We start from the raw sequence: 17,338 nt of genomic DNA, 5'->3' as shown, positions 1-17,338 counted from the left end.
GAAGGAGTGGGGGGAAAGGGAGGAAAATTGGAACACAAAGTTTTTCAAGGGTCAATGTTGAAAAATTGTCCTTGAATATATTTTGAAAATAAAAAACTTCAGTAAAAATATTAATTTTTTGAAAAAGAGGCCCTATTCTAGAAGACCTGTAGGACCTTCCTACTAAAGGGTGGGGTGCTGTGCGGTGGGAGCAATAGCTTAGTTTTCACTTCCATGAAAATTAAGCTAGTTTTTCCTTAAAAGGCAATGAAATCATCTTCCAAGACACAATTGGCTCTGAAAACTAAAGGCTCAAGCTACTTTTACTTCCTGGCACCTGAGTAATAACAGCTAACATTTATATAGCACTTTAAATTTATTGTACATATATCTAGTATTATATCTATCTATATAGTATATGTACATACATGTAATATCATCATGTCCAACTCTTCATGACCCCACATGGAGTTTTCTTGGCAATGATATTGGAGTTGTCGTGTCACTTCCTTCTCCAGCTCATTTTACAGATAAGGAAACTGAGGCAAACAGGAGGCCAGTGACTTGCCTAAAGTGACATTCCTAGTGTCTGAGGCCAGATTTGAATTCAGAAAGGCAAGTCTCTCTGACTCCGGGCCCAGCACTCAATGCACCACCTAGTTTATACATGTTTACATGTGTATGTATATATATACATACACGAATGCTGCTTTTATTATTTAGTTACCTTTTAAGATATACTTCCCATTACATCAAAAACATTAACTTTTTGTTAACATTTTATTTGATGAGATACCCTTCATATAGCAATACAAAAATTGACTAAACTGTTTTTGGAGTGCATAACAAGGTAGATAAGTTGAAGTACTTTGTTTATGGCTGGGTACATAAGGAATGACTAGTGGTGAATTATCTTCTCAAACTGGTAGGTTTTTTTTTTTTTTAAGGCAATATAATAGAAATACCCTACTTGGAATCAGAAATGGGTTCTTAGTCCTATTAATATGGTTAATCCATTTCCTCATCTTTAAAATTGAAATGATGCTCATACCATCTACTTCAAATAACTGGAAAGAGGTTACTCTGTAACTTTTAAAATTTGTATAAATGTTATTACTAACAACTTTTTGGAAATTTCATGTTAACTGATAAAGGAATGAATAAATTGAAATTTAGTTATGTCATTATAAGGTTGGTGGCTTTCGTCCTTAATTTGGTGGTGTGCTAATTGATTGTTATATTCTGTTACACACAGGGCATACAATAAAAATAAAAGTAATTCCAGTTGTTTCAGAGTTACAGCTATCTCTGATTTTCTACTTGATAGATTAAAAGCTCTTTGAACTCCCCAACCCTGGTGACTAACCAGATAGTATTTGGGTTAAATCCACTACCATTTAACGAATGTTAATAGATATATTCTGTGTTCAACTTGTTTGACCCATGTGGCATGTAACTGAATGTGGGGGTGTCACAAAAATTATGATTTATTATTAGTAAATGTCTGATTTGCCTACTTATTTTGTATACCTAATACCCAAGGTTGTAAAAAGCTGTTACAAGTAGAAAAATTGGCTTAAAGTACCAAATTATCAGCTAAAATGGACATTAGAGGTCATTTGGTTCAAAAGCCTCACTTTACAAAGGAATCAATTAATAAACATTTAAGGGCTACTGTGTGTCAGTTACTATAAACAAAGAAAAAGTTCTGAAATGAAGTGACTTGCTCAATGTCACAGTTGTCAAAAAGCAGAATTTGAATCCAAGATCTGGCACTTCAGAGTCCATACAAATGACTCTTTATAACACAGCTCATTTTAAATTAAATGTAACCTACTTTGCTATCCTCATGGAAGATACTGAAGTATCTCGTTTTAAAAAAAAATCTGAGAGCAAAAACAAAATACATAAGGATATCTATAATTTAGACAATCTACTCTGGGTATTTGGGGAGTCAGCTATGTTCTTTTCATCAGAAATGTTTAGTAACAAAAATCTGAAGAAATTTTAATGTAATAAATCACTCATTTGAAATCACTTATCAAGTTTTTCTGTCTCAAAAATTCTTCCCCTTAAGTTCTTCCCCAAGGTTCATTTCCCATTCTTTCTCACTCCTTTTTTTTTTTTTTAACATAATTTTAACTTTTGTTTTAAATAAAAGCAATATCGCATAGAGGAGAAACTTCAGTTAGTCCATGAAATATATCATTCATTTCTGACATTCAGATGTCTGAATATTACAAATTATCCAGTAGCTTAAGACTAGTTGGTACTTTGTAGAAATTGATACCTTGATTTCAGATAAATAAAAAATGGGATATTCAATTTTGAACAACTTTGTTTATCTCATGGTTCATAAAAAAACTAAGGAAATTCAAAACAAAAAATATGTACAAGACAAACAAAAAACATTACTAAAAGTTAAGCTTTCATTTACAAATAAAAGTGTGAAATTAAAATCCTATCATGGAAATATATTTAAAGTATTAATTTTCATGTCATAAGCATCTGCTTAAACTCCTGTTGTCTAGTTTTTGAGTAAGAAAATGTATATTTGAATAATTTGTAGTGGCTCAACTTTTTAAGATATGGATAGCCAAAATTTTTGAATTACTCATAATCTTGAGTAATTAATAAATCCCACTTCTTAACAATCTACGCTCATTCTGCATTTCTGAACCCTTGGCTATAGTGGTTCCTAGAAACATATTAATCTGGCAAGACTTCCTTTTTTCCATGGCCACATATCCAGTATCAAGATCTATTTTTTCTTCTTGATGTCTTTCCATTTTGGTAGTTATGCGGAAGGTTCTCTGTGAAATTCACCCATCTCCTTTATCTGTGAGAGATAGTAAAAAGGTCGACAAAGTTTGTAAGTCATCAAAAATGAAATTCCTCTCATTTACAATAATTTTAACTCAATATTTATTGACATACCTAATATACGCAAAAGATTGCAAGAATATGAAATTCAATATTTCTTGTCCATTAAGAGTTTATAAAGCTGCAGTTGATTGAATACTGAACAGTTAATCAGGAAAATAGTTTAAATTGAAGTTCCACTGATCAAAACATTTTGGAGAGCAATTTAGAACTATGCCCAAAGAGCTATGAAACTGTCCATACCCTTTGATCCAGCAGTGTTTCTACTGGGTCTGTATCACAAAAAAGGAAAAGAATATATATGTGCAAAAATGTTTGTGACTGCCCTTTTTGTAGTGGCAAGGAATTGGAAACTGAGTGGATGCCCATAAGTGGAAGCCCATAGAATGGCTAAATAAGTTATGATATGTGAATATAATGGAATATTATTGTTCTATAAGAGATAATCAGCAGGATGATTTCAGAAAAGCCTGGTGAGACTTACATGAAATGATGTTAAGTGAAGTGAGTAGAACCAAGAGAACATCATATACTGCAATAACGAGATTATGTGATTAACTGTGATAGACTTGGCTCTTTTCAATAATAAGGTATTTCAGACCAATTCCAAAAGTCTTGTAATAGACAGTTATTTGCATCCAGAGAGGACTATAGGTACTAAATGTGGATCACAACAAAATATTTTCACCTTTTTTATTGTTGTTTGCTTGCTTATTTTTTTCTTTCTCATTTTTCCCTTTTGATCTGATTTTTCTTGTGCAGCATGATAAATATGCAAGTGTTTAGAAGAACTGCACATGTTTAACCTATATTCGATTATTTGCTATCTAAAGAAGAAGGGAAAGTGGAGAGAAAAATTTGGAACATGAGGATTTGCAAAGGTGAATGTTGAAAACTACCTTTGCATGTGTTTTGAAAAATAAAAAGCTATTATTATAAAAATTCTTAAAGATATAAAAAAAATTTTAAGTTCTGCCACTTACTAGCCATAAAAAGTTTAGACAATTCATGTAAGCTCCTAAAGCCTTAATTTCTTCATCTGCAAAAAGGGTACAATAACGCAGTTCTGAGACAATACTTCATAAACTACAAAGATTCATATATCAGTGACCTGTCTTTATAAACAACTCAAACAGAAACAAAGTTATTATGACTGTCCCCAAAATAAAGTAATATAAAAATTCAGAAAATGGAGCAATAACTTCTATTTTTCATGATAATGAAAGACTTAAACATTAGTAATAGTATTACAGCTGATGCTTGGAAGGCTGCTAATAAATTATCACAGATTTGTAGAACGTTTAGAATTTGAATGACCTTGTCTAGATGAATTTTCTCAACTTACAAATGAGGAAACTAAGGCCTCCTTTTCAAAATTACCCAGATAGTACCTGGGAAACAACATGGTATGACAGGACAGATTTTGTTTTGTTTCAATTGTATCTAATTTTTCATGACCCCATTTGGGATTTTCTTGGCAAATATATTTTTCTTCTTTTTATTAAAGCTTTTTAATTTTCAAAAGACATGCATGGGTAAATTTTCAACATTAACCCTTGCAAAACCTTACATTCCAATTTTTCCCCTTTCCATACCTATCAAATAATCCAATATATGTTAAACATGGTAAAAATATGTGTTAAATCCAATATAGGCATACATATTTACACAATTATCTTGCTGCACAAGAAATATCAAAACAGGAAAAAAATGACAAAATAAAATGCAAGCAAACAACAACAAAAAGAGTGAAAATGCTATGTTATATTCCACACTCGGTTCCCACAGTCCTCTCTCTGGATGTAGATGGCTCTCTTAATCACAAGAAGATCTTTGGAACTACTCTGAATCACCTCATATTTAGAAAGAGCCACGTCCATCAGAATTGATCATCATATAATCTTGTTGCTGTGTACAATGATCTCCTAGTTCAGCTCACTTCAATCAGCATGAGTTCATTTAAGTCTTTACAGGTTTTTCTGAAATTTGCCTGCTCATCATTTCTTATAGAACAGTAATATTCCATAATATTCATATACCATAACTTATTCAGCCCTTCTCCAACTGATGGGCATCCACTTAGTTTCCAGTTTCTTGCCACTATAAAAAAGGTTGCCACAAACATTTTTGCACATGTGAGTCCCTTTCCCTCCTTTAAGATCTCTTTGGGATATAATTGGCAAAGATATCGCATGGTTTGCCACTTCCTTTTCCAGATGAGGAAAACCGGGTCAAGTGACTTGCCCAGTCAGTGTTTGAGTCCACATTAAAACTCAACTCTTCCTGACTCTAGCTAGGCCCAGGAGTCTGCCAAGTGGCCACTCTGCCAACTAACTGCTCCGATAGAAAAAATTTCAAGCTCTATCATTTATCCCTATGAATATAGGTAAGTCACATCACTTCTCTACACCTTAGTTTTCTTATCTGTGAAATAGGAGTCATTGAAGGAATATTGGGTTACTGTGAGTAACACACTTTGGAAACCGTCTAAAACATGATTCTCTGTAACTAAATCAGTGATCTCATGATCTTAGAATGATGCTTTCAGCCTAATATATTTAGTGAAAAAAGGTAATGCTTTACACAATTATCTAAAACACTAATCAGAAGGACTTAAAAAGTCCCACCGCTATGAGATTCTGAGGCAAGACTTCGGTTTCCTTATCTGTGAAATGTCCATAAATCATCAGAAATCAAGTTCAATCCCAAGTCTGTAAACAGTTTTGGACATTTATAATTAACAGTACATCATAACAATATCAAAAATAATCATGACTTAAATTAAATCCATCTATTCCAAGTACTTCTCCATTAATTTAAAGCTAATCATATTTCACCTTAGCTACATTTGACTTCATTAATTAGATCTCATCAAAGGATCACTGTTTAAGAAAAAGTATCTCCATTCAAAATGGATAGATGTTGATTGATTAGGGAATGAATGGCTGAAATGTGGCAAATGAAAGGTAATGGAATATTGTGCCATAGAAAGAATTCAAAAAAAGCTGAGAAGGGTTGTTAAAATAAAAGCTTGAAGAACAAAATGAACAACATGTACTGTCCCCCACCTTCCCCACCACCTCCCCCAAACCATATAAATACAAAGGAAAACAATACAGAAAGATCAGAACTCCTATCAAGTTACTGACAGTTATATGGAAAGAGGTATATGCTATTAAATATGATCAATGTGCTGACTTGTTTTGTTTAATTGTATATTTCTTTGCTACTAAGAAGGGATCCACTGGGGAGTGACATTAAGAATAGCAATATATCTCTTTTTAAACAAGCACAATATTATGGACCTCCTAATCTAATGATATCCCAGTATAATTGCTAGAACATTAGAACAGAACCCCATAAAAGATATTTCTTTTGGTTTTTACGTAAGGGGGATTTAGACAAGTGCATTCATTATTAGGCACAAACTCCTAGAATAATATTCTAGTGGGGTCATCAGACAATTGGAATCTATTTGTATGTTTGGAGCATTCTCTAATTTAGCCAATAGAAAGTTGTTTAACAAATTATTCTACAAATTCATGAGATCATAGATTTAGAGCTAAAAGGGATTTTACAGACCAACTAGTCCAATGTCCTCATCTTAGAGATGAATAAACTGATTCAGGTCCTTTGACTCCAGTATCAAAGCTTCTTTCTACTATCATATTACTTGGTAATTAGGTAGTGAAATGAGACAGGGCACTAGATCTTGAGTGAGGAAGATCTCAGTTTAATCTTCACCTCAAACATTTACTGGCTGTGTAATTATGATCAAGTCATATAACCTACATTTTCCCTAGTGTCCCTATCTGCAAATTGGGGAAATGATAGCGCCTATCTGTGAGAGTTGTTCTGAGGGCAAAATAACATGTATAGTCCTTTGCAAGTTTTAATGGTCTATATAATTGCTATTATTATTATTACTAATACCTTAAAATGAATTTAATTAATGATCAACTTACTTCAGCTTTTTCATATTTTGTCTTCCTTTTCTTCCTGGACATAACCTAAATGAAGATATTTAATAATTTTAGAAAACTTTAATATTTAGTCAAAAAAATAGTTACACATTAAATTCTATTAAAGGGTTCATAATTGAACAATTTTATATTTAATCTAATTAAACTATTGTAAATAGCATAAATAACAATCTAAGCCGACTTTTCAGAAAAATAAGAACTGTTAAGTAAAAATTGCTTCTAATAAAGGCATAACATTTTCAAATAAAACTGAAAACTGAGGACAATCATGCTTAAAGATCAAAGTCCATTATTACAAATTCCACAGAATATATAAATGGTTTTATTGTATAAAAATGGCAAAAGGGGTATAATACTAAAAATATCATTTTCAATATATGAGAGCCAATGTCCAAATTCTTTATAGTGTATCTACATATGTATATAAATACATATGTAGATATATGACTTAAAGAGAGAATTTACTTCACTTAGTTTTCATAATATAACACTTAACCCCTTTTCTCCTCTCCTTGAGGAAGTGGCTTAGGTGCTGGATCTGGTAAAAGATATGAGCTCAAATTTGACCTCAAGACATATAGTTAGTTATATGACCTCAAATCAATCAGTCTCTCCCACTCTCAGTTTCCTCAACTCTAAAATGGGGGAAACAGCACCAAATTCATAGACTTATTGTGAGGACCAAATTTTATGTAAGTGTAACTGCTACCTGTGAGCTATTAATATTATCATATAATAGCTTGAACAGCAAGGGTAGGTGATTTGGGAGTTTAGGATTGTCTAGTTCTTTTTTTTTTGCTCATGAGTTAAGATGTTTTAAGTGGAGAAGAGTATTTGTATTTGCTGCTTTTTGGCAAAAGAAAATAAATAAAAAGACCATGTTTATAGTCTATTTCTTCTCCTACAACACACATAAAACAAAGTTTCTTTTCTTACAGAGAGTGATTATCTCATAGGAAGATTAAGAAAATAGTAATCATATAGGATTAATTATTAAAACTTTAAAACGAGATTGAATATTGTTACTTCAGTTTCTCCATTTGAAAATGAAAATAACTTGTCAAAGCTCCTGAAATAATACTTGGGACACTGGTATTTACTCTTACTTACCAACACAACAATGCCAGCTACAAGTGCTAGAACGACAACTACTATGACAGCAATAATACCAGCTTGTAGTCCTTGCATTGAAAATTCAGGTGCCTTTTCATCCAGATAATAGATTAAAGTTTGAGCAGGATCCAGGTCAAGCATTTCACCATTTATGTCAAGATTAAGTTTACTGGAATAAAAGAGAGATTCGCCTTTTACCTATATTGGAAAGAAAACAATTTTTAAAAGTTTAGAAAGAACCATTGCCAAACATCATTAGTATTTTATCACCAAATTGAACAATAAATGAAATTTTTTACATGCCTCCCACTTATTTTACTCCCTGCACCAGGGGCTCTACAGGTATGAGGAAGCATAAAAGAAGTACCCTTAAAAATGTACCCTTAAAAAATTCATAGATCTAGTTGGAAACAAAATATACACATGTACATATGACAGATGATTAAGTAAGAGGCAGTATAATAAATTGCGTATCTATTTACATGCTGAATGATGTTGTACAAGATTTTTCAGAGAATGGTTAAGAGTTAATGGAGTGTAACATAGTTATTTGAAGGATATAATGGGGAGGAGATGATATTAGAGGTAGTAAAATGGCACTAGCAAATTCTCTTAGCAAATTCATATACGAACATTTCCTAACTTTTAAGTACCCATGACTTTCTTTGGTATAGGAAAAAACAATAAAAAGACTAAACTGACTACCATCAAGGGGATGATTCTGAAGAATGAGAAGAAATAGAGACTGGAAATAGTAGCTAGAAGGTTTTTAATATTAATGTGATTGAAAGCATATTAATTCCTCCCCCTTCCTTCTTTTCTTGAGTGATATTGCCAAAATAGTCCTTCAGAATGATGCAACCAATCATACTCACATCTTTCTCAAAATAATAAGCCACGTCAACTATGTCCACATCATTGGATCTCTTTTCGGTACCATTTTGCATCAGTTCAATAGTGATAATATCATTCTCATACTAGGAAAAAAAAAAAAAGACTAAAGATCAAGTAAATATAATTAGCAACCAAAACCATAGTGTTTCTCATGACATTTCTGTCATTAAATTCTATGACTTTTGAATCATTTGCAGTTGCTCTTCTCCACTGAAATAATAAGTAACTATTGGAATTCAGAAATGTTGTGATACAACATAATATTTTCACCTTTTTTGTTATTTGCTTGCTTTTTGTTTTCCTTCTTATTTTTTCCCCCTTTTGATTTATCTTGTGCAGCATGATAGTTATGGAAATATGTATAGAAGAATTGCACATGTTTAATATACACTGGATTACTTATTATCTGGGAGAGGGGATGAGGGAAAGAGAGGGAAAGAAAATTTGGAACACAAGGTTTTGCAAAGGTGAATGTTGAAAACTATCTTTGCATAGATTTTTAACATAAAAAAGCTGGTTTTTTTTATTATTAAAGCTTTTTATTTTCAAGACATGGATAATTTTTCAACAATGCAACTTGCAAAATCTTATGGTCTAAATTTCCGTGCTAACCCACCCCATCTCTAGATAGTAAATAATCCAATATATGTTAAGCATGATAAAAAGATATGTTACATCCAATATATGTATATATATTTATACAGCTGTTGTGCTACACAAAAAAAATCAGATCAAAAAAGAAAAAAAATGAGATAGAAAACAAAATGCAAGCAAAAAACAACAGAAAGAATGGAAATGCTATGCTGTGGTCCACACTCAGTTCCCACAGTCCTCTCTCTGGGTGTAGATGGCTCTTTTCATCACAAGATCACTGGAACTGGCCTTAGTCATCTCACTGTTGAAAGAACCATGTCCATTAGAATTGATCTTCAAATAATTTTCTTATTGCTATGAAGAAAGATCTCCTGGTTCTGTTCACTTCACTTAGCATCAATTGTGTAAATCTCTTCAGGCCTCTCTGAAATCATCCTGCTGATCATTTCTATAGAATAATAATATTTTGTAACATTCATATGCCATAATTTAATCAGCCATTCCTAACTGATGGGCATCCATTCAGTTTCCACTTTCTAGCCACTACAAAAAAGGCTGCCACAACATTTTTGCACATGTAGGTTCCTTTCCTCCTAAAATCGATCCCTCCCCCCCCCCCCGAGGCAACTGGAGTTAAGTGACTTGCCCAGGGTCACACAGCTAGTGTTAAGTGAATGAGGTCACATTTGAACTCAGGCCCTCCTGACTTCAGGGCTGGTGCTCTATCTACTACATCAACTAACTGCCCCAAAGCTTTTTTTTTTTTTTTTTAAAGAAATGTGACATCTTTATATACGCTACATGTGGTTTAGAACAAATGGCTCTAAAAGTTTATTTAAAAGTTAATTATAATTAACAATAAAAACTTCTGTCACGAAAGAAATGCAGTGTTTGCTACCACAATAAAAATTATTATAGACTATACGGCTTATTTGAACCAGTACTATCCTTTTCATTTCAAATTATCCTGTGTGGCATAGGTAAAGTGCTAAATCCAAATTCAGTCTCCTACTTGATGACAAAGAAAGGAGTAACGATATCTCTCCCAAATATCCTATGGTGTAGAATGAATAGAGGACTGAATTTGGAATTGTAAAATGTGGGTTCAAATCCTGCCTCAGATATTTACTACATTCAAGTATTTTTTCAGTAACAACTTGGAATGAATCATTTTGACTGTCTAAGTCCACGGATGGGAAGCAAGAATACTCTTGGGAAGCGCAGAGATTAATCTTTGATACAGCATTTTTAAAAACTCTAAATTAGAATACATCTTAATAAGAATATAGTGGTTACTTAATACCCACAAAGAAAATATATAATCTGGGGGGGAGGGAGGGAAGGAAATATAACAAGTTTCAAAGAACTATATTTTCTAGAGAGAGAGAAGGATGTTTTAAAGACTGGGGAGGGAAATGATACTTGAAGAGTATTTCTATGGGAAAGGTGAACAAGAAAAGCAGTATCTCAAATTTTTTGTCTCAGTGGTTATCTATATCATCAGTTTATGAAAATATGCCTGTCTAATCAGGATGAAATGTCTGAACTTTTCCCCCTGAATACATTATATTCTTTGAAATGCAAGAATCACTACACTTTTAGATGTAAAAAAATATGGAAATCAAAGATAAAGACTACAGAATTAAAATGAATGAAGTACTTAACACAGATGACAAGCCAGTTATAACTTAGTGAATGAACTTTTTCCAGAGTTACTAAAAGGCATCGAGTGATTTGCCCATGGGCATATAGCTTTTAAGTGTCAGAGGAAAGATTTGAATCCATGTCTTCCTGTCTCCAAATCTAGTAGTTTATCCACTGTACCCAGCTATATTATCACATATTTGCTAAAACTAGTCTGTTCTTTCAAAGATAGTTTGCAACAGGAAGAAAATATATTACCGTAATTTCTTTGATATATTTCTGGTTCAGCTGATAACGACGCTCAAATTCCTTTATGAGGGCACTGTAAAAATTAAAAATCTGTTATAAAATAGCTATTTTACAATACAAAATTATAAGCAGCAACATTTTATTGACACAATATAGTTATAGTTCTCCAATTAACCTATTAAAGTAATGTTCTATTTTTAATTTTTATAAGCATCATGAATAACTTGTTACAAGAAATATTTACCTCTTATAGAACAACATGAAGGCAGAAGTTTTTAAACACCAACATCATTTGGTAAATATAGAATGTCAGTGCTAGAATGGATCTTAAAGATGATTCAGTTCAAAGGCTTAATTTTACAAATAATTAAGCATTTTAATGAATGAATGAAAAGCCATATACTAAGTTCTTAAATATGTACAAGACATAGACTTTAATAAGACTTACTTTTTTAAGATGGTACTATCAAAAGGTTTCTCTCTTGTTTTGTGTTTCAGTTCAATGCCGATCCAACTGTAATAAAAAAAATTAACTTAATTCTTCCTTATATTTTTAAACTTTCAATTATTGGATAATTTTCCAAGACTCAAATATGGCAGTAATAGCATTAATAGGAAATAAATTGCTTTTTTAATCAAACCAACAAATGAATCAGAATGCTTTTAGATTAACTATCATATTTATCATCAAAGTTTCCAGTACAAAATACTGTTATGATTCATAGACAAGGAATTTATCTGAAAAATATGAATATTAGTAATAAAGGCAAACTTACTATGTTCTTACTAGTTCACTGCATGATATTTCAGTATCCTTATCTGTTCTTCTTACTCCAGCTGTATTCACACACCAGCAAAGGGCAGTGCCATTACACTGGCGAGGTTTGAAGTGACCATGTGTATCGCAATCAGGATCATATATTCCATCATTATCTTTAAAAGATCCTTCTGGTCTTTTTCTCCGCCCACTCTTTGAATTAGTCATTTCTGCCTTCATCAACAAACATTTTGAAGCCACTTTGGGGAAAAAAAATGTTATAGTCAAACTCAAAAATAAAACTGGGCTTATGCCTCAGTATCTTTTATTACAAATAATATTCAAGAGCCTACACAGCTCAGAAGTTAAGACATGAACACAATCACTAAATTCAAGAAAGGATAAATTCCCAAGACAGTATGATAAAAATGGGTAAACTAGAAATATGAAGACATAACTCTACTATTTATATGCATGACATGCAAATCACTGGCTTTGTTTCCTCACATTTAATGAAAAGGAAGTCTTTCTCAAGATCTAAAATCCTACAAGTCAGAATTTTTAAAAAATGTTCTTATATGGGTCATATTGTTTACTCTGAAGAGTGTATTTTAATTTTTATTCTCCTTTGAATCACTGGAGAATGATACATGCAAAGCCTTAAGTGTTGACTTCTTATGTTCTAGAAAGACAAATTACTTATAAAAAATTCACCTCTCACATTCTAGAAAAAAGCCATAATACCTATAAATGTGGATAGTTAGATAACTTTTTAAAAAATGCACATACAACTGAGCTGAAACCAGAATGTCCCATTATAAACAAGACAAATAATATACTTCTTTGTAAATATTTTTACACACTGATTTGTTATTTACAAATGGTCTCTACTACATTCTACTAACCAAATTAATATACTAAACATAAAATTAATAGCAGAAAATTAGACTAAACTCACGTTTTGAACAGGTGACTATATTTGGTGAACCAATGGCCTGACACTGGCACTCATCAGGTGATATTTCAGTGCAGTTTGTTAGCTTATTTGTTTCACAGATACAAGCTAGGAAAAGGAAAAAAAGATATTTAATAATAATAATAATAATAAAAGATATTTTAAAATCTGGTATTTTTCAGTTAATGCAACAACAGCATTAATAATAATACTCCCCTCAAAGACAATTCTGGTGTTCCAGTTAAATGAGTTTCTGGGAATCCTACAGAAGTATCCAGTAAAGTCACAGCTTTAAATGGCGAGAAAAATTGGTTCTAAAATTTTTTTTGACTTGTTTGTACACTGGGTCATTTCACTGATTCCTATGTAAATTTTTAGGTTCAATCTTTCCATTCCCTTAAACATAACCAACCTTTACAAAACATAGAAACCCAAGTCATTTCTTCTTCCAGAAAAGGAAAAAAGATATTTAATAATAATAATAAAAGATATTTTAAAATCTGGTATCTTTCCATTAATGCAACAGCAGCATTAATAATAATACTCCCCTCAAAGACAATTCTGGTGCTCCAGTTAAATGAGTTTCTGGGAATCATACCGAAGTATCCAGTAAAATCACAGCTTTAAATGGCAAGAAAAATTGGTTCTAAAATTTTTTTGACTTGTTTATACATTGGATCATTTCACTGATTCCTATATCAATTTTTAGGCTCAATCCATTCCCTCAAACATAACCAACCTTTATAAAACATAGAAGTCATTTCTTCCTAACTTCCCTTCAGAACCCACCCCCCTCCAGTTCAAAATCGATTTGATTCATTAAAGACAAAGTAAAATGTCTCTCTGATAATACCGCAGTCAGTCAACATGTATGAAGCACCTACTTCATTATATGTATGCATCACGAAATGTGCTAAGCGCTGGGGACATAAAGGCAAAAAATAAACACCCATAATACAATGAAATTAAAACCCAACCTGTTCTCAAAGAGAAGGGAAGTAGGAGATGGAAGACAAAATATGTACAGGCCAAATGGGAGATAAAAGTCAACAAAGGGAAGACTAGAACGAATATTATTGCAGCCAATATACTAAAAATAGATAGCAGGCAAGAGTCCTCAAGGAGTATGGAATGCAGCATCCAACTGCACTTAAAGGAAATCATTAGTTTCTTATCTTTCCAATAGGAAACGGACTTCAGGTGTTTCAGTCAACAAGAAGTTGGATCATAATTGGAAAGTTTTCCTTCCCTAAAGTGCGTAACTTCTTTCCACTCCTCGAGGGAGCAGAAGTAAAGTGGGGAGAAGGGAGAGGATGCCTGGAAAGAACAGGTGTACAGACGGGCGCGGAGCGCTTCAAGACAATCACCTGTGGCGCCGCTCCCGGTTCTCATCCGGGCATTAACTCAGGTAGCAAGTCTCCCCGTGGGGCGGGGTCCAACTCAGCCCAGCTCAGCCCAATCCAGCCCAGCCCAGCCCAGCCCAGCCCCGGCCATTGACCAGTTCCCGCTTTCCCCAGCTTCCCCAAGGGATCTCTCCATCAGCCGAAGTAACCGAAGCCCAGAAAAGGGAGTGTGGCGCCATTGTGTGGAGGGAAAGAGGGAGTGAAAAGGGACAAGGAAAAGGGAAGAAAAAAGGGCAGGGTCGGCGGGGCCGGAAGGCAGAAGGAATGACCCGACCCCCGCCTTTTACCCCTCTCCTACCCCAACGGTGCTGCCAAAGAACAATACTCAAGGCCCCTCCCCGCGTACCAATTTCCCCAGACTTTCCACAACCTGGGTCTTCATTCCCCAGCCGCTTTCCCCTTTTCCCCCCGCCCTAAGTCAGCCTCCCGAGACCGGTCCCTTCTCTAGGCCCTCACCCCTAATTCGCCCTTAATTGTTTCTGAGGCGAAGCTCAGCAGGAGCAGTCGAGCGAAGCTGGCTCCTTCCCCGAGAAACAAAGACAGTCAGGGCTACGCGACTCTGGCTAGCCGTTCCCCGCCTCTGCCTACACTCTCCGGGTCCTCGGGTCACTAAATGCAATCTGCCCAATGCCCTCATCCATCCCTCTCTCCCTCCTCAGCCCCGACGAAGCCTTCAGCAACCGTGGTCACCCCCACCGCACACATACACACCACCCCACGCCCCAGCATCCCTGATCGTCGTTCCTCCGGCTCACCTTTCCCAGCCCAGCTCATCGATACAGCCGTGGCCGCGAGCAGCAACCAGAGCGCAAGAACCCGGGGGAGAGCCATGGTGAGTGCGCCGCGCGGTGCGGAGAGGGCACAGGAGCACGGAACTCCCAAGCCTAGTCCCAGAGGCAAAGTGGTCTGCCGTGCGCTAGCACCCTCGTAGGGTCCGGAGGAGCAGCGAGGTAGAAAGGTCTCGTGCCCCTCAAGATTGGGAGGGGCTAGCAGAGGTCACCTGGCCTCGAGCTAGACGAGGACCAGAGTGGAGCCCGACTCCCGGAGAGGCACAGAGAGTCTGGGGAGAGCCTAGTGCCACACCAGGACCAGCCCAACCAACCTGGTCTCCGCCTCTCTCCGAGCCTCTCCCTTAGGGCTATGGGCCCCCAGCCTCCCACCCCCACCAGTCCGACCGGTTCCCAAGGTAGAATCCTCCTCCTCCTCCTCTTCCGGGGGGAAAGGGGTGGGGGTAAAGTCCCCTCCTCTCCCGTGTTGCCCGCGGTGTTGGCTAGAGTTTAGGCACCGCCCTCTTCCCCTTCCCCCTCCCCTAGGTGCTTCTCAGGTATGGTTTCTGGTCTCTTCCCTTTAAGCCACTGGACGGCCTACCCTCGCAACCTATTCCCACCCCGGCCCCGCCATCTCCCTGCTTCCGTTCCTATGTGTGTCCCCAGTTTGGGAGAGCAGCAAGTCTAGAAAGAACGTGGCGAGGGGGCGCCAAGTGACACTCTCTAGTCACCTGGGCTAATTGGCCCGCCCCAGTTAAGAGAGGATGCGAGGGAGCGGGGAAAAAAGGCCCTAGAGAACGAGTTAGGGAGAAGGGAGTGAGTTGAGTCAAAGAGGGGAAGGGGAAGGCGAATGGAGACAAAGGGGGAAAAAGTGGAGGGAAGGCAGCCAAAAAGGGCCACCCGAAACTACTTGGTTCTAGCTAACAAACTCTGATCTCTCCAAGGCCATTTAACTTAATTCCCTTGAACTATGAACTTGAGGGCCCTGGGAGAAAAAAAAAATTGACTTTAAAAGTGGGTAAATGAGGAAGCAGATGTTAACAATCATTTCTTTATAGCTATAGATGATAATTGTTGACCTTTCATATGTCAGGTAATTTACTTGGAACATTTTTAGCCCTTTGCAGGTAAGCAATGATGTTTCAACAGAACTAAATTCTAGGAACCGAGTTGTTTTTTTTTTTTTTTTTTTAGTTTTTCTTTTTATCTGCCAAATGACAGACTAACATATTAAACAATAACTTTTTTTATTCTACAAAGTAAGAATAAATGGATTAATGTAGATTCGGTAGTTATGACAAATCTTTCAAAACCCTTGAGTTGGAATTTTGATATCTTCAAGTAAATGTAAAGGACAGTCTCAAAGCGATCAGTTTATTTTGACAGTTTTGTTGTCTACAGCTTCTTTTCTTTACCTGAGAACCTACTTAAGCGATATTCTTAATCTTTAAGAAATTATTACAAATATACAAAAATAAAATGAAAAATCATTTTAAGATTTAAAAAAATCTCTTAGGATTAGTTTTATATCTATAATAAATGAAATATTTTCTACTACTGCATTTGAAAGAATTTATAAATACTGATTTATATAGTTATGGGTACAGTAACTATATAATTTGACTTTTTAGAAGGCGATATAAACAGGTGTCAAATTTAAATAAAACAAAATCCTAAATATGGAAGGACCCTTTGAAGACAATAGTAATCTATTCCAAGCTTCTCATTTTACTGATAATGAAACTGAGGACCAGACAAGTTGTAACTTAATCAGCCTCAAAAAAACAAAAACAAAAACAACTTTGATATGTTTCAAGGAAGACTACCACTTAAAAAAAAAAAAAAAAAAACTTTAATTCTCAATAATTGAGAAAGGATAACTTTTGTTTTTTCCAATAGAGCTACTTCAAGAGCTGATTGTGTCATTTGTTATACTGAAAAATTTGATATTTAAATCTATGAAAATTCTATAAAATTGAACTTGTGAGTACAGCATATTGGAATATGTTTTTGTAATTAAGCATATATTGTGGTCTTTTTGTTAATGGTATTATTGTTGAGGAAGTTGATTATAGTAAATAAATTCAAACATATTTTTGACAAAAATTATTCTTGTC

General features: G+C 34.9%; 1 protein-coding gene across 1 annotated transcript; it reads right to left on the bottom strand.

The window, feature by feature from the left end:
- Positions 1-745: 745 nt before the first annotated feature.
- On the bottom strand, positions 746-15,568 carry EPCAM (epithelial cell adhesion molecule). Its single transcript, XM_051975229.1, has 9 exons — positions 15,210-15,568; positions 13,055-13,159; positions 12,116-12,356; positions 11,788-11,853; positions 11,349-11,412; positions 8,834-8,935; positions 7,956-8,156; positions 6,828-6,872; positions 746-2,818 (listed from the first exon to the last, which is right to left on the bottom strand). The coding sequence occupies exons 1-9, from the start codon at positions 15,283-15,285 to the stop codon at positions 2,777-2,779; spliced, it is 942 nt and encodes a 313-aa protein (XP_051831189.1). The 5' UTR covers positions 15,286-15,568; the 3' UTR covers positions 746-2,776.
- Between the last annotated feature and the right edge of the window lie 1,770 nt (positions 15,569-17,338).

The sequence above is a fragment of the Antechinus flavipes genome, chromosome 2 (assembly GCF_016432865.1).
Source record: "Antechinus flavipes isolate AdamAnt ecotype Samford, QLD, Australia chromosome 2, AdamAnt_v2, whole genome shotgun sequence".
NCBI classification, from domain to species: Eukaryota; Metazoa; Chordata; class Mammalia; order Dasyuromorphia; family Dasyuridae; genus Antechinus; species Antechinus flavipes.
Note: the sequence above shows the minus strand (reverse complement) of the source record. Positions and strands in the feature narration are given on the sequence as shown.